The sequence below is a fragment of the Trachemys scripta genome, chromosome 2, assembly GCF_013100865.1.
Source record: "Trachemys scripta elegans isolate TJP31775 chromosome 2, CAS_Tse_1.0, whole genome shotgun sequence".
Lineage (NCBI taxonomy): Eukaryota > Metazoa > Chordata > Testudines > Emydidae > Trachemys > Trachemys scripta.
Genome location: NC_048299.1, coordinates 169,373,040 through 169,397,507, shown reverse-complemented (window position 1 = coordinate 169,397,507; position 24,468 = coordinate 169,373,040). Strand labels below are relative to the sequence as shown.

The 24,468-nt window shown below is 41.4% G+C and overlaps 1 protein-coding gene across 7 annotated transcripts in view; it reads right to left on the bottom strand.

Moving 5' to 3' along the window:
* Nucleotides 1-9,957: 9,957 nt before the first annotated feature.
* RREB1 (ras responsive element binding protein 1) overlaps nt 9,958-24,468 on the bottom strand; it is a 142,146-nt gene continuing 127,635 nt past the window's right edge. For all 7 annotated transcript variants that reach the window (XM_034762264.1, XM_034762267.1, XM_034762265.1 and 4 more), the window contains 2 exons: nt 17,267-18,004; nt 9,958-13,546 (listed from right to left, as the gene is read on the bottom strand). In XM_034762264.1, coding sequence (XP_034618155.1) covers nt 13,026-13,546; nt 17,267-18,004 — 1,259 coding nt within the window. In that variant the 3' untranslated portion in view covers nt 9,958-13,025. The remainder of the gene's footprint in view (nt 13,547-17,266; nt 18,005-24,468) is intronic.

The window sequence follows — 24,468 nt, the reverse complement described above, 5'->3', positions numbered from 1 at the left end:
AAAAAACATATAGAATATCCCTTTGGGTCAATGGCAGTGCTCTGAACAGAACAAGTGAAAAACATGGAGTGAGGCTAAGCAGACTGCCTTAGGGATTGGAGGGGGGGAGTTTTCTCTTCAGTTTTTACTGTTGGGAAGATCACTGTAAGAATTTCCACTGCTCAACTTTTTGAGCTAGTTGTGGAGATGTAGCACACATTGCCCTGGTCCACACCACTAAATTACTTCAATACAAGTACGAATTATTCACACCCTTAAGTGACGTAGTCATACTGGCCTAAGCACCGGTACAGGCAGCGCTATGTCAGCGGGAGAAGCTCTCCTGTCAACATAGCTACTGCCTCTTGCGGAGGTGGATTAGCTAAGCCTATGGGAGAAGTTCTCTCCCATTGGCATAGAGCGTCTTCATTAAAGCGCTACTGTGGTGCAGCTATGCTGATGCAGTGTTTTAAGTGTAGACCTGCCCATTGTTACAGCTACATTATCAATAGCTAGAAAGTGCCTGTTTTGCCAGCAGGATTCCCTTTCTCCAGGGGATACTAGAAGTGTTATGATTTATGTGGGTTTCAAGGGTTCTCTGCACTCTGAAAAATCCTACTACTGCAGGGATTTATGATTTAATTGTGATAGAAAAATTCCTTCTTTTCTGGAGTGGCTCCGGCTTGTAGGGTCTCTGGAAGGAGCCATGGTACATTAGCTTTATTTCTAATGTTCCCCACACACATCTTGGATCACCCAGGGTCTTTTACAAAATCATAAATACTTTCTAATACACAATACAAGCAGTAACATTTCACAAACTCTTGAAATTTGAAACAGAACAAATGGAGGGGATTGAATACAGGGGAAAGTGGGAAAGGGAAATAAATGTGAAGCCTCCACGATGCTACTCAACTAAACCTTGGGGGCAAAAAAAGGTTTAAAGATTTTTGTTGTTTGCTTTTTAATTGGGCAAGGTGATCTGAGTGGATTCCAAAGGGGGCAAGCTCTGCCCCCTAGGGCCTACCACAGGAATAGCACAACTGATAATCAGTTGACAGGTTTGTCTGCACTGAAAAATTTAACCTGGCTTCAACAGAGTTTTCCCCTTAACACACACTGTGTTCACACATCAACACGCCTCTAGTCGTGCTGCACAGTGAGGCGGCCACCATGTCCTGAGCTATCAGACAGACCCTAGTTAGCAATAAGCAGGATAAGCTACACCAAGGTTAACTTCAGTGAAAACTGGGTGGCCACTACCAGTCACAACAATCAATAGATGATGGTCCTTCAGTCCCTTCCCACAAGCTCCTGAGCACCCAATCCTGTGTACTAACTTGCCATCTAACTATGTTCTGATTCCTCACTGCAAAGGATCAACCAAAGTGGACAGCACTGCAGGGAAAATATAAAAGGGCCCAAGGTGAGCTACCAGAAGACCATTTCCAGGTCTGGCACTGCCCTGATGAGCTACCCATTGCATGATGCTCTGTTCTCAGTAGCATCCTGAGCATGGAGCTCCATTTCAGTTGAGAATCATCTGTAGAAGTGGGAAGGGTGTGTGTTGGAATTTGGATGTTGCAAGGATAAGGAACTCTCTCCCTCTGGATAGCCAGCCCCCTAGGGAGGGAGAGGACCTTGGCCCCAAATTGCAATATTTCTTAGTTGATCCAGACCAGGAAGAACACAGGAGGGTGGAGAAGAAGAAGAACCATAAAGAAGAACCAAGGGAGGACACAGCCATAGTGATCCACAAGGCCCTGCATAAAAATGGAGCAGTATCCTTTCCAGTCAGTGTACTTGCTTGCTTTCATTGGTGGCCTTAGGGTGGGTACATGTTTCATGTAAATTGCACTGGTACAACTCAAGAACCCCATCTGCACAAATCCCACAAATATTTCAGGGATATTTCCAACTATTACAATCCTGGGGGCCAGAACAACATTAACAACCTTGCAAACCTTTATGCCTACTGTGCCAACTGTGGCTTTACCAATCAGGAACTGATTGGCATCCACAGACTGTTACAAATCTGTAACTGTTACAAATCTGTGGTAGCCTCCACAGGGCAAAAGCCACACACTTCTCCTCCCACCCTCTTATCCCATCATCTGCAAGCATTGGCATGCAAACATCCACCATCTTAGTCTGTCTGAAGTGGCACTAAGGTCCACTTGCTTACCATCTTCTTGGATGCAATCCATCCATCGCTTCCTCAGCTTTCCTGGGGGCCCTCTTTCCTACCACCTTTTCCTGCCAGGCTATCTTCACCACGTTGTCTTCTTTCATCCTCTGTTTGTGTCTGATCCAGTGAACTCATGCTTCCTAGATTCCGTCAGCCACATCATAGACTGATTTCCATCCTAATGCTTTCATTTTGAAATCTGTCTCTTCATGTAACTCCTCTTATGGCACAAAGAAATCTCATCTCAAATATCTACAGGGCTTGAACCTGCCACCTCTTTACCACCCATGCTTCTGCACCATACAGCATTGTGGGGTGCACTACTGTTCTATACAATTGGGCTTTTAGTCTCAGTGGCATACAATTGTCATACACAACACCTGAGATGCTATTCCACACTCTTCCAGCACTCCCCAGTTTGGACTGTATCTCACATTCTAGATCGCCATCTTCTGTGACCCACCCACCAAAGTACTTGAATTGGTCAGTCTGATTTAGTCTCACTCAGTTAATCTCTATGCCCAGTTTCCCTGTGGCACCGCTATTGGCCAAAATGACCTCAGTCTTAATCATGTTCCTTTTCATCCCATTACAGCTTAGATGGTCATACCACTGATTTACTATTTCCTCTAGGTCTTTTTTTTTTTTTTTTTTTTTTTAAAAAGGCTGTCCTTATTTCAATGTCATCTGCCTATAGCAGCTTCTCACCTTTTCCCATTGGGATCCTCCTGTTGACATAGTCCATCAATGTGATAAAAAGCAGCAGACTGAATGCCAACCCCTAGTGCAGCCCAACTTTCACTTCAAAGGGACTTGTCATTCCACCATATGTTTGGATCATTGTTTTGGATAACTCACCATAGCTATTAAATCATTAGACAATCCATATTTCCTCAACACTGGTGTGAGAATCCTTCTGGCCATTTTATCAGATGCCTTTTCTAGGTCTATAAAAGCACAGAAGCCATCCTATGGATACTCTAACTGTTTCTCTATCACTTGCCGAATTACGAAACGTGGCATCTGTGGTTCCTTATATTTTCCTAAAGCCAAATGGTTCTTGTTTAAGGAGTAACTCCATCATTCTCCTAATCCTAGCATTCAAGATACTTTCCAGTAACTTCATCCCTTAATGGTTTCTGTAGTCATGGAGGCTTCCCTTCTTATGTACTGGGACTAAGACAGACTTGCACCAATCTTCAGGATTTCTCTCGTCTCACCGTACAGCTTTAACCATTCTGCTCATCCATTTTATGCATCTCTTGACCAAGACTTTCTGCCATCACATCATCAGGTCCTACTGCCTTAACATTCTTCATTCCCTGGACTGCATTTCTCACCTCCTCCTCTGTCATGTCAGGCTCAGACACCATATTAGGATCACAGATTTGCAACACCACCAAAAAAAAAACAAACCACGGGGGGGGAGGGGGGGGCTTGCCTCATTTAAGAGACTCTCCAAGTATTGTTTTCTCCTCTCCTTCACTTGTTCAGATATTACTAGCTGTTTTTCTTGCTCAGCTTTTACAAATGGTATTAGCGACACCAACCTCCTTCCCTTTGCGTCTTGTTTTTGCAATGCTATAGATGGATAGTGATACACTTCTGAAAAGTTATTCACCTCATCTGGGCATTCAGCTATTCAAAGGCCAAGGTGAGCTCCTCACAAACCTCCAAGAATGGGGCTTTCCTCAGACAAAAGTACTGGACCCATTGCTATTCATCACGTTTCCATCACAATGTAGTCCCACTGCTCTGTGCTTATGGTCCTGGTCAAAAGCAAAGCGCAGCAAGTTGTGGTGCTATGAACCACAGAATATGCACCGAGACAGCTGCACTGTCTCTCACGGCCAGATACAGCACCAGTGAGGATACAGGGCATGACAGCAGCCTGCTGATGCAGACACTTTTGTCCAGTGAGTTAGTCTACCACATTTTAATTGACCCATGATTATTTATCCCATGGTTAACATGCATTGAAGACACAGCTTAATACACATCGGTGGGAGCCCCTGCAAGGGAGATTGAGAGAGGGAACAGCTGCCAGCACAAAAGGCATGACCGCAGGGACAAAGAAAAAGGGAGTGGTCTCTTGGACCATAATCTAAGTCAATTTTGAAATTAACATCAATGTGCATCCTTTAAAAAAAGGAAACAACAACAACAAAAATGGCATGAATTACTGAAAGAAATGGGAGGGGAAAACCAAAGTATTGGAACTGAAATAGGAGGGGAAACAGGAACATTCAAAAGAGTATATCATTACCAAAAAACCTTACATACAAGGAATTCAAGTGATATTTGCATAGTCAGGGGAATGAACATGACAAAGCATATTTACTTTCCATCGCTAAGTTCTATGAAACATTTTGGATGACCAGGAAAATCCTGTGAGCAAAGCAGTGAAGGTCATACAAGGCACATCAATAGTTTCAGAATGTAGATGATTAAAGAAAAAGAAGATAAGAGCAAGAAAAATTGCAAGTGCAAAGAGGATTTCATAGAATCATAGAATATTAGGGTTGGAAGTGACCTCAGGAGGTCATCTAGTCCAATCCCCTGCTCAAAGCAGGACCAATACCAACTAAATCATCCCAGCCAGCGCTTTGTCAAGCCAGGCCTTAAAAACCTTGAAGGGTGGAGATTCCACCATGTCCCTAGGTAACCCATTCCAGTGCTTCACCACCCTCCTAGTGAAATAGTGTTTCCTAATATCCAAACTAGACCTCCTCCACTGCAACTTGAGACCATTGCTTCTTGTTCTTTCATCTGCCACCAGTGAGAACAGCCTAGCTCCATCCTCTTTACATGATATTAAGACAAATGTGAGATTTCACATAATGTGTGTGAAACCAGAAACATTAATGAGACATTTCCTTGCCTCAGTGTACTGGAGACAGCCTGGGAAACATGCCAGAAGCAAAGATGAGTTTTCTGAGGGGAAGAGGGGCATTACTTACCTGTAATTGTAGGGTCAATATATGTGGTCCCTATTTGTATTCTACACATGGGTATGCATGCACTCCATGTACCTGAGACTGGATATTTCTATTAAGTAGTGTCCGTTCGTCTTTGCCTGTGGAGTTGCTCTTCTTGTGCTCTAAAGTGAGGGTGTAATGGGCGGCATGGGCTGACCCCTCTCCAGTTCCTCCTCTTACTGCAAAATAAGGAAAGATCCAAAGCAGATAGGAAAGAGGGTGGGCAGTGGAATATAGATAGGGACCACATATCTCAAAGAGCCTCCAGTTACAGATAAAATCTCTATTTCTTCAAGTGCGGGCCTTTATGCGTATTCTCACATGGATAGTGAAAAGCAGTATTCAAACAGGACGAGGGTGCCAGGATGCAGTTGGAATAGATGCCTGCACGACTGCAGTCCCCCCAGCAGTGCCTGCTGAAGAGGCCTGGACTAAAGCGTAACGTTCTCTGAAGATACAGATGGCGCTCCAGGTAGCTGCTCTACAAATGTCCAGTACAGGCACTTTTACTTGAGGTTGCTTGTGCTCTAGTGGAATGGGCTCTCACCCTGCTCAGGGGAGGAATAGGTGCCAGCAGATAAAGAACAATGCAGCCAGAGATCACCTCAGAGAGTCTCTGAGTAGATAGTGCTTGTCCTCACAATTGCTCCGCTATATGGCAAATAATTTTGGTGACTCCTAATCACTTTTGTCCTTTGTAGACATGTCCTGGAAATGTTTGCTACTGATGTAGAGCATGATGTAGGCCTTGTTCCATTGGAGTTAATGGAACAGCAGTGCTTGCAGGATCAAGACCCAATATTGCAGGTAGTGGTACATAAGACACCTCTCCCGTGATGGAAGTGATGAGCAGAGTTCGGCAGGAATTAGCATCTGGTTTTACTCACACGGAGTATCAGTGGCTTGGACATAGGAATGCAGAGCAGCCTTTACAAGTCTACAGCTGACCCAAAACTAGAAGGGTTTGTAAATACCTCTGAGGGAGAGACATTAGATCTAAAAGAAACTTTACTAAAACGTGGGCAAGGCCTTCAAAGCAGCTCATCTGATTTAATGGAGAGAGTGGTGAGGTGGGTTAGGTAGAGGTGGACAGGAAATGTAAAAATAGACTGGCCAAAAACAAGGAGAGGGATTATCCCTAATAAACAAACATACTACGAGACACTGACATGGAAGAGGATGTGGGGTTGAGATGGGGACAGACCCTTAGCCAGCAACTCAGTGTTTGACATCGGTTACGAGACGACGAATAGCACCCATGACAGAAGGCAATGGGTCGCGATGCTGATCACAAACACTTCTGCGTATTGTTCACAGTCGTGGGCACCACATCACAGGACAGCAAAAGCAGTGAAGAATTAGCAAGAGGTGCAGGGGAGGGTAAAGGTGGTATGTGTCTCCAGAGCTAGCATTATGTGGAGAAGGAAGGAACACTAATTCATATTGATTTAAAAGGGGAATGAGGAGACCTTCTGATGATCTCCTAGGCCCTGGAAGGGGTTCACTATTGTAGCCCTTTGGGGAGCATTTGCCTTTTTTTATAATCACTGAGATCCTGAGATTTACAGGGCAGCAACATTGATGTCCCACACTGAGTGGAGATGGCACCACCAAGGCCTCCTTTTCCCAGCACATTGCTTTTTTTCCCAGCACATTATGTAGCTTCCTTACCACTAGGGGAACCTCTCAACTTTAGGTGGCCATGCATAGGGGACAACTTTCCTAGAGGAGACTGGCCAATTTCTCACTCTCTCTCCACATGCCTTCTCTTCTGGCTATAGAATGCCTTTGTACTCCATGCATGATTCTGTCACTGCTCTAGGATCAGTTTCTCCAGCATTTTATGCTTATTTCTTACCCCCTGCCCAGGTCACTTCATGTACAAACTTCCCTCTCCTGACCCCGAAAGCCCGGCTTTGGACTCTCCCTTTTCCTCCTTTCTAACTGAAAGAAGACATTACCCCATGGTTGAAGAACGGAGGCCTGGGTGCAATTCCTGGCTCTGCCCCCAGACTTGCCGTGTGGCTTTGGGCAAGTCACTACACCTCTCCATGACTCCATTTATCCCCATTTTATCAATGGGGATAATGATACTAACTTTGCAAATCACACTGAGATCTACGGCTGTTAAGTGCAAATTAATCTGTTACTATTATGATTATTGCCAGGGTGGAGCATGTTATCCAGCCTTAGTCCCAGCAAGCAAGTGGGCCAAAATTTCTTGGGTCACATTAGGATACTCAAGGCTATAATACTAAGAAGGATTAACACCTTTTTTCTTAACATTGGGCTTCTAGAGGCAATCAAGCTATGGGGAATTCTAATCAAGCTCCTTTCACCTTAAACCAGACAGTGAGACATGCCCCTTTGTCATCTCTTGCTCCTCTTTATGCCTTGTCTCTCTCCTTGGATATTAGCACGGAGAGTCAGTCTAAGGTACTGCCTCAAGGTGGTACAACAGTTACACCTGCTGGGTGGGTGCAGGGCCACTTTCAGGAAAGTGTCCAGCAGGCCCCTGGGTTTTTGCCTGAATCCAGATAGTTGTAACTGCAACAATCAGGATCCCTTGAAGTTTCCACATGCGGCTTGTTTTTCTTAGCAAGTTGCCTGCAATTTTGAGTCCCAAGCATAGATCTCCACAAAAGCAAGCAAATTAATCTGAGTTGGAGGTTTGAAGAGAAGTCAGAAGGAGTTTCTTCCAGTCTTTTGCCTCCTTACTTTCCGTTTTGCGAGGCTGAGTCTGAACAGAGTGTATGCAAGGATTTCAATACAGGGTGGGGATGAGAAGTACAGCTTTAAGAAACAGAACGGGCCACATGCATCTGTCCCAGTCACAACTCATTTCCTATTCTTTCCCCACTCCCTGTAAGTACTGTGTGTGCACATCCCAACTACTGCTATTATGTGACTAAGGAGATAATGGCAAATACAAAATATTTTTATTCCTTTCTCCTTACTAGAGATTTCCAGGCTGAATTTCCACCATTTCTTACCAATAGCAACCCAAGTCAACATTTCGTATTGCAATCTGGGGGCAAATATTGGCTTTTCACCCAACTCCTACATTTTGAGAATCTCCTCCCATTCCCCCACCCCCAGCTACGGATGCCAACTTTGTGCTTTACACCACCATGCAAGAAGATGGGGTCTGGTTCCTTTCCCAGCAGAGGCACCCTTAACCCTCAGCAATGATTCCCTGCAGTGCTCTGTGAATGTAGAGCTTCAGTCTTTTCCCCAAGCCCAATGCTTGGAAAAACAATAAATGTAGTTGGCACTCAAAAATCAAGCCGAAACCCCATGGTTATTCCCAAAACAGGATGGCTCTGTTGCCCACTCTGTGGGAGTTTTGCTTAAAACATATTATGCCAACAGAATCAAAATAATCTATGTAAAACTTCACATTTAACGCACATCTGAGGGAACAAAGAGGTAGCATTTTTGGCATATAAAGGTAACACCAATAGCCCCAAATGTCTTGGCACTCCCCCCACACATCTGCCAACCAGCTGACAGCCCTACAAATGGTCTTCAGAAACCAAGTGTCACTGTGGCAATGGGGGGACTAGAAGGAGCAAAATAAGGTTGTTTTGGTAAGTAGCTGTATTGCCCAGTAGTAGTATTTGGTTTCTCTCCTAAACTGTTGCAGAACCAGGACAGGAAAAAAATCACGGCAGTCACAGGGCCAAATTCAAATGGAATGGAAGGGAGTGTAAGTTACATGTCAGCAAAGGGGTTTCTGGGGAGCTTAATTTGGTATGATTTAAATATATGAGGCTACAAAAAGGTGTAAATCACAGCAGCACCGACTCCTTTACACAGCACTTCACAGGTTTAGAAGGCAGGAACGATTATCCACAGGGAAGGGATTTAAAAAGAAGCAGATTCTAAGGCCTTGGTTACACTGGCGCTGTACAGCGCTGCAACTTGCTGCGCTCAGGGGTGTGAAAACGCACCCTCAGAGTGCAGCGAATACAGCGCTGTAAAGCGCCAGTGTAATCAGAGCCAGCAGCGCTGCAAGCTACTCCCCTCGGAGAGGTGGAGTACATACTGGCTGGCGGCCGACTATACTCGCGCTTCACGGCAGCGCTGTGAAGTCCCAAGTGTAGCCAAGGCCTAAAACTCCCTGCATTTCCCTGGGCTTTAGAATCTTGAGCTCAACCCAGATGGTCGTCACCACCCTGTGAAAGGCATTCTATACGGCAGACAAAGTTCAAGTTGGAAGGCCATATTTACCTGACAAGCTAAAATGAAGCAACATTCTCAGGTACTTTGCACATAGCTGTCTATTACATCCTGAAGATTTCACAGCTCTACTAAATTCCCTGTGGAAAATTCAACTGTGATGGTAGTCGCCACAGAACAACTATTTCATTTATAAAGAATACTATTCATATTTTTTTAAGTATAGCACCATCCCCTGACAAAGCCATTTACTTATGTGATCATAAAGCTGCAGTTTAAAAGTGGAAAGAGAAGTTCAAACTAAAGGTGGCTCTAGGAAACTGGCATGAAAATTTTGCCCCAACTTTTTAGGGAAATTTTAACCAAAATCTCCCCCCTCCACCCAAAAAAACCCCCCAAACCATCGTTTTCAAAAGCTGTGACTTGCCCCAAACTGGTTGGCATACAGGACAAAATGTTCAAAATCTTTTGACCATCTCTAGTTCAAACACAGCCCAACAATAAGGGAGAACCATAAGACCATCCCTACACATAAACTCAGACTCTGGTTTGTGTATAATCCTTCACAGATAGGCTTAAAAGCAAGTTACAACAAACCCACAAGAAGAGCCGTGTCCATTTTGCAACCTATAATTTTTAAATATAACATTTTATTGCTTAGATGGTTTGATACAGAACAGGTTTACTTTCAATTTGAATTTGGAAGTACTGTACAACTGAATAAAGAGAGGAATAAAAGTACCAAAACAAATGTGTGATTCTCTGTTCATGTGGCATAAACCAGTCTTGTACACAACTTGTAGCAGCAGTTTAAGTTCCCTTTAGAAAAAATATGAATTCTACACATTTATTATTGTTTCCTGCATGGGCTGAAATCACTAAGATTAAATTTCCTTCTTGAATAGAGAGAGGGAGAGAAAGACACACACACAGAAGGGGAGAGAAGATTATGAATCATTCTGAAAATGGAATCAGACTGTCACATAGCTCCGAAAAGCCATTTGAGAATAGTCACAAACATAAGTTCTCTTTTTCTTTTTGCGCTTTCACAGTCAAGTGCTTAATGTAGTGATTGAATTATTTCATCGTTAAGTCCATTGCAACTCTGACAAAAGAATTTCAGAAGATCCATTTTTTTTGTAAAAGCCCTGAGAAAGGAAAAATAAAAGGATTCAAACAAACAAAAATAAGAGAGAGACAAATTAGCTGAACATGCAAACTAAGCCTAAGATTCACCCATAGTTTAAACATGTTATAAACTTCACAGTTTAATATTGGGGAAAAAAACAACAACAAAAGTTTTCTCAGTCAAACTCAACTAATAAAAATGTCAATAAAATGTGGCAAGACCTTATAATCTACTAGGATATAGATAAAGGCTAAATAAAGCTTTAAATCAATAGTGATTATTGCTAGCAGATGTCCCGGCAGGCTGCTGGGAATTGATTACTCGCTACATTGTTCTGCAGCATATAGTTTAGTAATGGCTTCTCCCCCACAATATTGCGCAGTTTAGTGTGGAGAGCTGCAAAAAAAACAAACAAACAAAAAAAAACCCCAAAATTAAAAATAAACAACAAAACAAACAAAAACCAAAAATACCCACAATAATATAATTATTATTATAATTATAATAGTAATAAAAAAAATTAAGGGATGTGTGAACTTGTTTAAACTAAGTAGAACACACCTGGTAAAGTTTTAAAGGAATCATTGGTTCTGATTTTTATTAATTTGGAGTAACTTATTTCAAAACTGGTTCATACATCCCTAATAAAAATCACATATACCTCAACCATTTTTTTTTTCTTATTTTATATGCGAGAATATCACTTGAGAACATTTTTCTTCCTTTGAATTCTGGGGAGTTGGATTTCAGTCTCCAGAAATTTGCTGAAATATATATATTTATATTTCAACAAATTTTCCAAATATAGATATGGAGAGAGAGAGAAAGAGAGAGAGAGAGAGAGAGATATTGATTTAAGGCCCTCTTCTTCCAAATCTATTGGAAGTAGGACATGTGATTTTGCATGGGAAGGGATGGGAGGATCACAGTGTGGGTGAGGGAGCTGAAGTGGTGGAACAGCACAGTGAGACTCCGGCAATACTATGGCTCTGTCTGTCCCAGAGATCATGACTGAAGGACACCAAGAACAACAGAATGCTGAGTATACCTAAAAATGCACAGCTACAGTAGGATACATTTTGCTTAACCCAATAAATGCTGGTGGTTGGGAGTATCTCCTGTTGTAGGCCACAGGAGGCCTGTGGAGAAATCCCAACCCCCAGCATTAAAGCGGTTAAACTATCAATATGAAATTTAGAAACACACACTAGTCTTCAAGCATCAACCCCAAAACCTCAGGAAGAAAGATTTTTTTTTAACTTATTTTATTTATTTTTAACATGTTTTATATTTGTAGTTTTATTACCAGTAGTATTTTCTTGCTTTAGAAAAAGACGGTAGCAAGATCACGGTAAGGCTCGCATTTCTTTCTCGCTTTCTTTCAACTGGAAGACTAAATAACTTTGCTCATTAGTAACAAATGTCATGTGATCGGAACCAAGCAATTTGCAGTGCCTTCCTCATGCACTCAAAGTGGGAAAAGGAGTCCTTTCATGACCCTCCCCACACACACACCCATGCTATCACTAGTGAGATGTTCCCCTGTACATTTGTGATGATTACTTGCTGGCCTCCATTTGATTCTCCAGTCAGAGGAAGGGTTCCATTTAAGTACAGTAGAAGAGCTGCAACATGAAAGGGGAGTTGGTGAAAGCTTAAACAGGGGATCCAAGCTGCACTGTAGATCTCCGTGGGCAAATATTGCCCATTTGTTTCTGCTGACTGCAGAGACTAGCGAACTGATGAATTTATAAAATAATAATAAAATAATAATAATAATAATATATTGAAGCAAATCAAACATATATAACAGCGGGTGCATAATTTCCATAGGTTAAGTTGCTATGTAACTCTTCTCTGTGTACTCAGTCCACAATGGCCAGAAAGAATGTCTTTAAATGGTAACTAGATTACCATTTCTAATGCTGAAAAGTGGAAACAAGTTATGAGGTTGAAAGCTCTTTGTCTTTCCTGGTTTTGGCTTTAACCAACTTTGAACACCTTCAACCACCATGTCGTTAATACCTGGAACGGGATTAATGCTCCATCGTATGGCAAATGCAAGAACGTCTATACTGAGAAAAATCAGCATCTTGTACATATTTCCTCTGGCTATCTCATCTGAAATTCATGTAATTTTCTTCCAGTTATTGGCTGTGGTATCCAAGGGCTTCCCCACCCCACTGCCCCCATTTCCAGCTCAGAGAACAAACACAGCGACTATAACAGATATACAAGAACAAGCTCACACACACACCAATACAAAAGGTAACATTAATGCTTAAATGAAAAAGGTCCTCTCCAAATAATTCATTAAAATATTACAAAAAAATCATTTTTTTTTTTGAAAAAAACCTATGATACCAAAAGATCTAATAAAGTAGTAAGGCACTCAAATCAGTATATACTGTAGTCTCTTGCATTATTATACTGAAAGGCATATGGCACTGAATCCAGTCTGCCATACTATCCCACAGCTGAAGGTCACTCTTACAAAATATACTCCAAAAACCTTGCTCTGCTGGTTTTAGTTTGTATGCTGGGATGGGTCCAATTTCATAGTAAGAATTCACTCAACTCCCAAAAGCTGAGGTGTACTATCTGCAGAGGCAAGAATGTGATTCATGGGAGATTTTTTGTTGTGCATCTCCAGCAAGTCCTGAATGAAACCTGATGGACTCTCGTGATCACAGTTACCCCGAGATTCCTGATCTTTTGTGATCTGTTTCTGTGCATTCTTGCTGGACTCTGCAAGGCAAGTACTGGCTGTTCGTCCAGGGGTTTTCTCCTCTCTGCAAAGGGAATCCTTTGCTGCATTGGCCAGACTTTCTTTTCGGTTTCTAGAGACAGATGAATGGTTACCAAGGCCTGCAACTGAGTCACACTCATTTTCTGAGATGGGGTTAGTGCCACTGTGGATAGACTCATTTTCACTGTCTTCTTCACACCTAGACTGGGTCTCTTCTTTGTCACTCTCCTTCTCATGGTTCCTAGCGTTCTTGACCTTCTGGTGTATGCGCTGATGACGAACCAGGCTGTGTTTCAGAGTGAAGGTCCGTTCACAGGTCTGACATTTGTATGGTCTCTCTCCTAGGACAGAATTAAGACCAAAATATAACTAAGATTATAAATACATTTCCCTCTCTCTTTTCAGGACAGTACACCATACAAGACTGCTCTAGACCAACGATTCTCAAACTGTGGGTCGGGATCCCAAAGTGGGTCACAACTCCCTTTTAATGGGGTCACCAGGGCTAGTCCCAACAATGTTTAGTCCCAACATTTACTGTAGGATTCCCTTTCACGTGACTTGGATAACTACCTGCTACTTGAGTAGTAAGGCCGACAGTTAGGTTCCTAAATAAAAGAGACCTGATTGAGAAAGGTACCGAGCTTCCACAGTGGGAGCTGCATGTAAACAGCACCTCTGAAAATCAGGCAGCTTTTCTTTAGGTGTGTAATTTTAGACACCAACATTTGCAGGAGTTGGCTTTATTGAAGTCATATACCAAATAAATGCATGACTTGCCACTTCTGTAACAACTGATATTTAACAACTCTGTACCTAAAATCTGTGTAACTATATGGTTTCAAAATCTGGCTGTAAAACTACGACCATACTGAACTGTATGTCCACCTGTGTATCCAATTGCCTATTTAATATTGAATTTACCTGCAACTACTCTACTGAAACACAAGCCAATGGTTTTAGAGAATTCTTCAATCTTACCCAAGGTCAACAGGATCTGGTGGTGAGAGAGTACAACCAGCTCATATGGTTATTCATTGTTAAACATTTAGCTATCACATAAACCTCAGGGGACTGTAAAGGCATCTGCTGAAACATGTATTTTTTAAAGGGACTATGTAGTAATTTGGGTAGATGGGTTAGTAAATTGACATGCTGTATTCAGCATCCATAATTCATGTCTGTTAACATTCCGTGCCCTTAAGTGAGCAACTTTTTCTCCCAGAAGTTCAGAAAAGTCTTTTGAAAGTCAAAGATGTTTGTGAAACTGAGCCAACGGCATTGAGGCAGCAGTTTCCTTTGCAGGATAAACAGACTTCCTTTCCCCCTGAAAAGGATGGAAATTACCACAAAACAGTAAAGACTAGCTCATGGCACACAGGGGATGGGGTTCATAGAAGGAATGAGGATGATGGGCCCAGTTTTTCTGGGCAACCAGTATTTAAAAAACAAGCCAGGCAGCATGTGAGAAAACATTTCTTCCTCAGTCACTGATAGAAGGGTGAACATTTTACACACAAATTATTAAACCAACTAGAATGGAACCTGCATACAAATGAGTTCTGAAATAGCAAAACTATTTCTTGATAAGTAAAATAAGAGTCCCATAGTGATTCAATGTGCAAATGTGGACCAAGCTGGAAAGTACCTACGCTTATAAGAGGTTTCTGAGGCAGAGAGTAACTTTACTCTCAAAAGGTTCTGATTAGAACCAGGAAAAAAAATTTAAGCCCTCCCTCCCCCTTTTTCTTATTTTTCCAAAAAAATGTTTCACAAAAAACTGGCAGGGTGATGTAAAGCATCTTTAACTCAGAATCAGGTCCTGTTTAATGTTGCACAAGCCCTTTGGTGCACTGCATGATCCATGATCAACAGAAAGAAAAATAAATTATGCAAGTTTGATATGATTCCACTAATATGATAGCTTCTTGATCTTTTAACAAATATGAGTGCATAGAGTGAGCTCATAAATTTGAAGAGCCCAGAGCAGTGGATTGAGCCAGACTTACTGTAGGTTGTATAATATACTAGAAAATAAACTGTAGGGAGCACCCTGCATTGGAAGAGAAATGGACTAGAGATGAGTGAATGGCTCTTCCATGCATCTTATTTTTATTCTTCAGGCAGGCATTGTACAAATTTTCCCCACACAGCCCTGCCAATACACCTCAGTCTTAACCCAAAATATTCTTGCTATGCTGATCCTAGCCCTCTTTTTTGTTTTATTGAGAGGTCTTTTTTAAAAAGGAAACCTTTCAAGAAAGAGAAAGCATCTCACAGATTTTTGCCACATATAAATTTGAACGAGCAAGAGAAAAAAAAGTCAATGTAAGTGATTGAGAGTCCCCAGTTGGGGAAAAATGTGGATATGGTCACAAAAACAATTTTTTTAGAAACAACTATCAATGAAGCTAGTTAAATGTATTACGTTTGAAGGAAAAAGTAGTCAAGGTAGTTATTCAAGACTACTACAGAAAAGGTTAAAAAGTTAAAGAAACCGGGGTGGAAAGAGAGACTCCAGCGACAAGTCCAACAACCCTTCAGGAACAATGAAAATATTAGAAGTATCTGACACATGGATTGTTGAGGAGCTTATCCTCAGAAAGCACAAAAGCAGCATTTGGCTCATCAGAGAATGCTATGTTAGACTTAAGAATCTTTCCCCAAAGGCTTTCTTGAACTCAGATGTACCATATGTTGTAGTGATTTTGTAATGGACACAAATAAATACAAGAATGAGACCAAACTAGTTTTTCCTTGTGACACAACCCACACGTCTAGCAGTGAAAACTAAACTCACTGCAACACTCATCCTTCAGACTCATAGCCCGATTTTCAAAGGTGATGATCTTTCATTGACTTCAAGAGGATTTGTGGGTGCTCAGCACTTTGGAAAAAAGTCACACTAATGGAGATTTGGTGTTCTTTTTTTTAAAGACTTCAATCAGAAATCAGTTTTGCATCTGAGAAGTTAATTACTCAGGTAGGTAAAACATTGGACCCACACACTTTTTAAAAGTGTCGTAGTGTCATTACTTAAGTTAAGCTTCACCTTTGATGAAAATTTAAATATGACGTACTTAAGCTTAATCAGAAAATATGTAACAATGAAAAGCTATGCCAAAAACCAGCACACAAAGGAAGTCTCTTTTCCTGATGTCACTTCAGCTTACTGCTAAGTGAAATTAAGCACACCTGAATTCTACACATTTGGAGTGGTGTGAATGATTCACACCTCTTTGGGGTCATAGTTATTGCTCAGCCATTCTACATGTGGATGACTGCGATTTTACTAATCAAAATGGAAGAATCATCTAATCCTCCCTCGTAATGCAATGTTGAACAATATCCTATTGCATAAGCAGAACCCCATTTATTCCAAGACGACTAACTGCACAACGAAGTCACTGGAGGGCATTGTACTAAATGTATACCACCTGCTCTGCTCAGGTTCAGAGAAAGAGTGGAAGCTGATCATGGTGTTGCCTCTCATTCAGATAAATATAGCGAGGAGTGTGATCAAACAGATCCACTGAGGCATGGAGATGCTGGGACTCTAGAATCATATGATAAATCGACTCCCCTCATCCGATGTATTCCCTTTATAGTGTCATTATACTCCAATGTGCAACAAAATATAAGAGAAGTGCAGAGCCACAGAGGAGGGGACAAGGAGCTGGATATAAAATCTGTGCAATAGTTTCCCTGCTCTCTCCTCACCTCCAAATACTGCACCACGTAAGTGGAAAAATAATTTTTTTCAAAATTAAGCCAACTACCCCCATCTCCCAGGTAGATAAATATATAATTGACTATGTATTTCCACTGAGCTTTCTGCAGATGTAAAGGATTTTGAACGTTTACCCTTCTCTCCCCATTCCTCTCCAATTCATTTTATGTTGCCACAGAAACTTAAACTCGCCTCATAACATAGTTTGATTGTGCAGCAGAAATTAGAAGTCCCTGCTCGTGCTGAGGTCCATCAGGCAGAAGAGCTCACAGGATGCTGACCATAAGCAGCAATCTGCTCCCTGCAATACTGTCTCATGTTCTCCACTTACCTGTATGGGATCTCATGTGTCGTGTCAAGTCCTGTAGAGACCAAAACCGCTTGTTGCACACAGTACAGACTTTCTTCCTCTTGTCTGCCTTTGTGGTACTCTTAGCCCCATTAGTCTTTGGTTTTTTGTCGTCATCACTCTTCTCACAGGATTTTCTCTCTGTGCTCTCTCCCTCAGAGATGCTTTCGCTCTCTTCATTCTCCTTTCCTGTTGCCTCACAGTCCACAGAAGATTCTAGCACCTTTAAGTCCATTGGGGGCTCTTCCTGATCAAGAGTGGAGTCTTGCTTTGGGGGCGCTCCAGCTTCCTCCTGAACACTTTTGCTTTCATCCTCACTGCTCTTTTCATCCTTTCTGTCCTCACGAGCATGGGCCTTTTTGTGCCGGCCAAGAGTGCCAGCAAATTTGAAGGTTTTCCCACAAACGTCACAGGCGTGTTTCTTTTCGCTCTGAGAGCAGTTACCTGCACTCTGGTCACTCTCTGCCAGCTTAAAGTCCATCAGCTTACTGGCAAAATTGAGGTCAAGGCTTTTGTTACTTACAGAGTCTTCCTCCGGTCCCTCTTCATACTCATCTGGTTTTTCTTGTGCATCCTCTTCTCCTTGGGGTGAGTCAACCTTTTGCTCCTGTTTGGGACTGCATTTGTTTTCCGGTAGCTCCGTTTCTTCCTCTGGTTGCTCTCTCTCGCAGGAGGTCAGATCCAGCACCCCACCTAGAGTTTCCAGATCTGACTGACTGTCTGTAGGCAAAGAGAGGGAAATTTTCGTCAGTCAGACGTCCTCCACCAAGGCAAAATTAACTATGTGTCCTGTCAAGGCATCACAGACTTACTAGCATCACTTCTAATTCATTCAAGTTATTTACTGCCAAGGCCAGTAAATGTACAGCTGAGAAGAGAACATAACAGACACCAAAAATGAGGCCATTAGGAGTCTGTAACAACATACTTTCTTTTCCAATATACAGCTACTGGGTTCTTGGGTCTCAGTTTCATTGAGCCACAGTATAATCACTCTCACTACAGAGAACAAATGGTAATGCTCGGATACCAAAGAAGGGGAGGTAAGTGCAATACTATTGTAATTGCATACCAAAGATCTGCAATTATTTTTTATTTATAAAACAGGAGCATTTTTATGCATTCTCAGAGACTACTTAAACAGTCTGTTTAAGATGTGGTTTCTATATAATGGAGCCCCTTTGCAAAATAAAAATAAATGTACTTAATTAGTATAATTAAGTGTTAAAGATGGTTACATTCTGAATTTGGGTAGGTACAGATATAGGTCATATTGACATACATCTGACATATAGAGATCATGGAAGTTTGTGCCAGTACAGGATTCAGCTCTCTATAGTGAACACATTTATTAAAATGACACTTCATTGAACGAAGACAAAAATGCAGCAATGGGCGACATCACCCACTGTTTTGTGAACCCTGCAACAACCAGACATAGGGTGAGTTATCAGCCTCAACTACTGTAAGGCTCCCTGCTTTTATCACCTTGTGTCACATTCTTAACATTGCTTAAAATACAGTTTGAGTTAAATTCCTTCATTTCTTTAAAGAAAAATGGAGGCAGAGACAGAGTGCTTCTGAATTCTATATAGAGGGTGAATATGTAAATAGAAAATAATCCAGACCAGATTTGGATGCCAAAATTGAGACTGATGTATGGGACGTAATTGCAGCTGTTGTGCCTCTTTTTAGTTAAGATTTCAGGACACAAGCGAGGCAAATCATGTTACCAAAAACTGTGACTCTCCTTGCTTTAGTCAACTGTTTGCAACATTAATATAGACCTAGATGTTAGTATTCATCAAATGAACAGTATCATCTTTTATATTTATCATGGATCTAATATTTTGAAAAGACTTCTAACATGCTATATGTACTAGCAGCCAAAACACTGCATAACTAACAGTGGATTTAGTGTTTAACTGCAAGTCTAATAGCTTCTTAGTAACTATAGAGATTTAAAAATGCTGATAAAATTTAAAACTATTTTCTGGCTGACACATACACAGCATGTGGAGTTTGTCTCAGAACTGCCTACATTTTTTATTGTAAGCTTCTCTCATATAAAGAGAGCAACCAAAGATGACAGTAAGATAGTTATAACGCTCTTGATAGTTTGGAATAGGTTTTTGTAATACACCTTCACAGTGATAAGAAACAGCAATTAAAGAAATATTGTGGCTAAGCAGAACTTCTAGTAATTGTGCGTACCCACTTAATACAGCGTAATCCTGATACATTTTGTTGGGGGGTAGGAAGACCACAGAATCACAGAAATGTAGGACTGGAAGGGACCTCGAACGGTCAGTTCAGTCCCCTGAACTGAGGCAGGTCTAATCATTATCTACACCATCCCTGATCTGTCAGCAAGATGTAATCTCACTTGTTAAATCAGAATAGATTGGTTTACAAAGGCAGTTAAATATACAAGGGGCCATTAAAGTTTTCAATAGAATTCATATTCCAACCTGTGAAAACATAGGACTCAACCATAAATTGGCACATAAGGGATTTTGGGGAGGAAGATGACTCTCGAAAACAAAGATCACCTGGAAGTTACTTACAAATTTGTGTTCATACTTTGCCCTTTTTGGGTATATTAGCACACAGTTTATATATAGTGGATTTTCAAGGGGGAAATTATGAGAAAGACTTATGAACAAAAGAGTGGGACATCTATTGTCATTTGACAAATCAAACTGAAATGCTATGGAATAACTCTAAAATTAGCACTGATCTCCTACACATACTAACAAAATATCTATCATATATCAGAAGTGCAGAAAATGCTTCTGGATACTGTGATATTTAAAGCTGTGGAGTTTTCGGCAGGGGAGCAAAACTGGAATCTCATTGTCAGGCTATATCCACACTGGGAAAGTTTGTTTTTTTTTTTGTAAAAAGTTTCCCACTGGTTCTAACAGCTGTTCAATTGAACTGGGGTGAGATTTAGTGGGAGCCATAATGTAGACAAGGCCCTGGTGGCTGCATCTATTGTTAGCCACACATTTTTTAAAACTAACTGAAATGCCTAGTTTTGAAAATATGGTACTGAAAGGACAATTGGATTCTCAGTTTCCAAAGTAGCCAGGGTCATGGCACATAACACACAAATCTTTGGCCTTTTAACACAGCCTGTTTTGCAGTGCCTGGAGGGCCTCCGTTGCCTTCTCAATAGAAAAGCCCCAACTACACTTATTATGTGACAGGCAAAGGTCGAGGCAAAAGGGAGGAGCAGGACAGGTTCTTGACGATAGGCTCTAGTTAATCACTAAGCAAATCTATGTAGGGAATGAGAGGGTAGGGCAAGGAAAATCTGTATCCACCCCAAAGACCTGTACTAGCCCAGGGAGGTAAGGGCAAGTCACAATGATCTAGAAATATGATGAACCATCGTAAAATGGCTGCCATATTCTATTACTGTCAATAGGACTGAAGCCACAGGTTGACCCTCAGCAAGAGGGATGCTATCTCCCACGGTTACCAATGGGTTTAAGCCAGGCTGATCTCCGTGAAGATGGTGACCCCTTAGTCACTATGTGAGGGCCTGGCAGGGAACAGAAGAATGTGGAAGTGCCAAGAATGGGGCAGTGAGGGCAGAAGGAATATGTTAGGGAACAGGAACGGAAATTATGAGAACTCAAGAGGCATGTGGGCAGCAGGAGGTGGAATGAGGGGATGCAGAACAATGGAGAGCATGAGGAGACTGGGGTTAGGAGTGCAGAGGAATGGGGGGGAAAAGGGGAGAAAAAAATCAAGAGAGACACTGAGGGTGCCCCAGCTTTAACAAATCAGGAATGGCAGTTTATGGACTCTTTGCAGCCCTTGCAGTAAGACAGCAGATTCAACACTATACGCTACATGCTTGTAACTTTACAAACAGAAGATAGTAAGGGCAAAGTAAGTAAAAGAAATATGGATCTATAGCACCATAGAAGGGCTGTGCAAAAGTGGGAAAATCTATTTTGTTTTAAAAAGAACAACCAAACTTTACCCAGTTTCTCTTGGGACAAAGGTGGGTGCATGGTCTCCTGTCATTCTCTTCAATGCAGAAGATCTATTCCAAAAGGTGGGTGGATTACAGATTGAATTTGAGCATGTCACCCTTTGGATGTGGATGAATTGATGTCTCTGACGTCAGGAAATGGAGTACAGAGAGGGGCTTAGAGCCAATCAGGAGTTAAAACCTTGTGAGCTGGAAATAGCTAGTCTAGCTGTGAGAGCTTTCCATTCCAAAAGCTAGACATCATATTAAGGTGTCCTGTTCCAGATTCAGATACAAACTAAGCTAGGAATACATGAAAATCTGCGGGTGCATGTATTGAGAGTGATACTTTTTGCTGCATCTGGATCAGCACACATTTTTAGGAACAATTTCACAGGTCTGTTACAAAGGGGCTCAGGAAGAGGCGTTATTACTCTATGAAAACTGGGGGTTATAAGCGAAAAACTGTTTTGTAACCTTAATATTAGTAGTTACTATCAGAAAATGGTCTAATAGTCTCCAAGGAAGTTGTAGAAACCCCATCACATAAAGACATTTAAAAACTGGGATGGGCAAAGCACTAGAACTAATGCTAAAAGAACAACTGGCACTGCCAGAAGGATAAGATAGAATAAAATAGAATATTAGAGCATCCATCTCCATTCACCACCATCCCAGTGCTTAACTTCTAGGCTATCCCAAGGAACACCACCTTTCATGTGTGTAAGATGGCACATTTTCTCTCACGATCTGAACAGCTTCCACTAGGTGGAACCATTTAGTAAGTTTTTTTTTCATTTTAAAAAAAACACACAAGGTACAGCTTTTCCTAGCTCCACCACCAAAGTAGGGAACACCTGCCCAATCACAAGAGGTTTATGATATCAAAGCTCTAAAGTGTTTTTTTCCCCCCTTCTTCATATTCACTCAAAATATATCTTATTGATACCCCTATTAAATCTAGTCACCTTTAATGAGAATAATACACCTTAAAAACAGCCAGTTTACATTTGAGGATTTCAGTCATACTCCTAAAACCCTTCCAACTAAACGGAAAATTAAAAGCATAAAAGGACAAGTGCAATTTATTTAAAATAAATAAATCCTATCAACTTGTAATGAATGTGGGGGAAATCACCATTTTACCAAAAAAATAGTTATTAAATACAGTAACTGGTGAAAAACCAGATGCCACGATATTGCTTATCTTCTGATACAGGTTCTGATCCTGCAATACCTTCAAGTGAATAGTCATTACTCACGTGAACAGTCCTATTGACTGATATGAGTGAAACTGTTCAAGACTGAGTCCATTAATTATGTCCAAGAAGTAGAAATCAGTATCTGAATACACTAGAAAGCCTGGAGAATTTCCAAGCTGTTTTAAGATGAATTCCATTGTTTAATCAGGAAAATGTTTTTATACTCCACTGGTTAATGCAAACAATCATTATATATCTTCTATACAAGATTCTCTACTAAGTAATAGCACTTGCTTTAAAACACTTAATGGCTTTTGCCTTTGTCACACACTCTACTGCTAAGCAGCTCTTCCTTTTGTCATGAACTATGATCTGGAACCTGAAGTTGCTATGCATGCGCTGGCCACAGAGCCCTCTGTCCTGCTAGAAAGTAACAATGATCTATTTGACATGTACTGGGGGCTGCAACAGTTGTTGCAACATCATCATTCTCCAGTGTAGACAGGGCCTGAGAGATGTAAGGACAAACCACAGAGTTGGAGATAAGCAATGATGGATTCTGCTGAACATACTAAATATACTTACTTTGTAAATATTTGCCCAGTTACCTCTGGAAGTAGTTCTCAACTGTCTCATAATGTGGACCACTTCCTGAACATATTTGTCTGTCTTTCTGTACTACAGAATAGAGAGGCCCTCTCTTACCCCACTCCCAATTCCACACCTTCCCTGCTTCAGTTAGAACATAGTCTTTAGTCACAAGAAACAGTAAAATAAAGTTGCTTTCATATGTTAGATATGGATATTTTATTATGTTCCCCCACATTTTGTCTCTGGTTATTTCCTCTCTCTGGGTCTAGGGCTTCACATTTATTTATACCAAGTCACCCCTCATTGCCTGAAGTCTGACTTTTACTCTTCTCTTCTGTACTGTTACAATCCTCTTCGTTTATACTCTGTGGCTTCCCTTCATTTCAGAATGCTGCGTACAGGTTACTCTCTCACCGAGGAAGTGGGAACATACACATCCTCTCTCACTTTCACAGATTCTCTATCCATCTCTGAATCCTATTCATAAATGCCACCCTGGTTTTTGAGAACTCCTATAGACTTGTTTCATATTACATGACCTCTCAAATTGCATTTCCGGTCTTTACATCTCACCTTAAAGCTTTTCTCTTTGCTTTATCTTGTGGTTGTGTCTAACCCTCATCCAAACGTCCCTTCCTTCCCCTTTCCAGTGACACTGGTGCTGGTAATCACTGGCTAATGACAGCCATCTTCCTTACAACCTTTAAAATCACAGCCCTTGCAAACTTCTTCCATGTTAGCCGGACTACACTATTTACCCACCTTCTATAAGAGCCAGAAGAAGAATTAAAATAATCCCTGTCTCTAACGTAATATCATTGAAACAGAAAGTATTTTAGAAATATAATTTGCGTTAATCATGTATGCTCTTTACATACCTTGGACAATGAAAGTAGACTGCAAGTCCAAGGCTGTACAATGATTTGGAAATATGATTAAAAGACTATTTGGTCCTGTCTTCGCTGCAAGACTACGTTGTGTGGGAGGAACAACTGTATTGTAACTGCATTCCCCAACACTATTCCTGGGGGAATTCTACATCACTGTGCATGCGCAGAATTCACGTGTCCTGCAGAATTTTATTTTTTTCCGCAGAAAATACATTCTGTCCTAGAAGTGCTGCAGTTCCACCTTTCGCCCACCAGAGGCCACTGTGGCGCCAGAACAGCCAACAGCATGAATACAACAAGGAGTCTGGTGGCACCTTAAAGACTAACAGATTTATTTGGGCATAAGCTTTCATGGGTAAAAAAACCATTTCTTCAGAAGCATGAATGCAGCAGGCTGTTCTGGTACCACAGCAGCCTCTGGTGTAGAAGTTCGTCACAGCCCCTGGCCTGTGGAGCCAGATTAGGACAGAGTGGGGCACACGGGGCTGCTGGGAGGTCACAGATAGGGGTTCA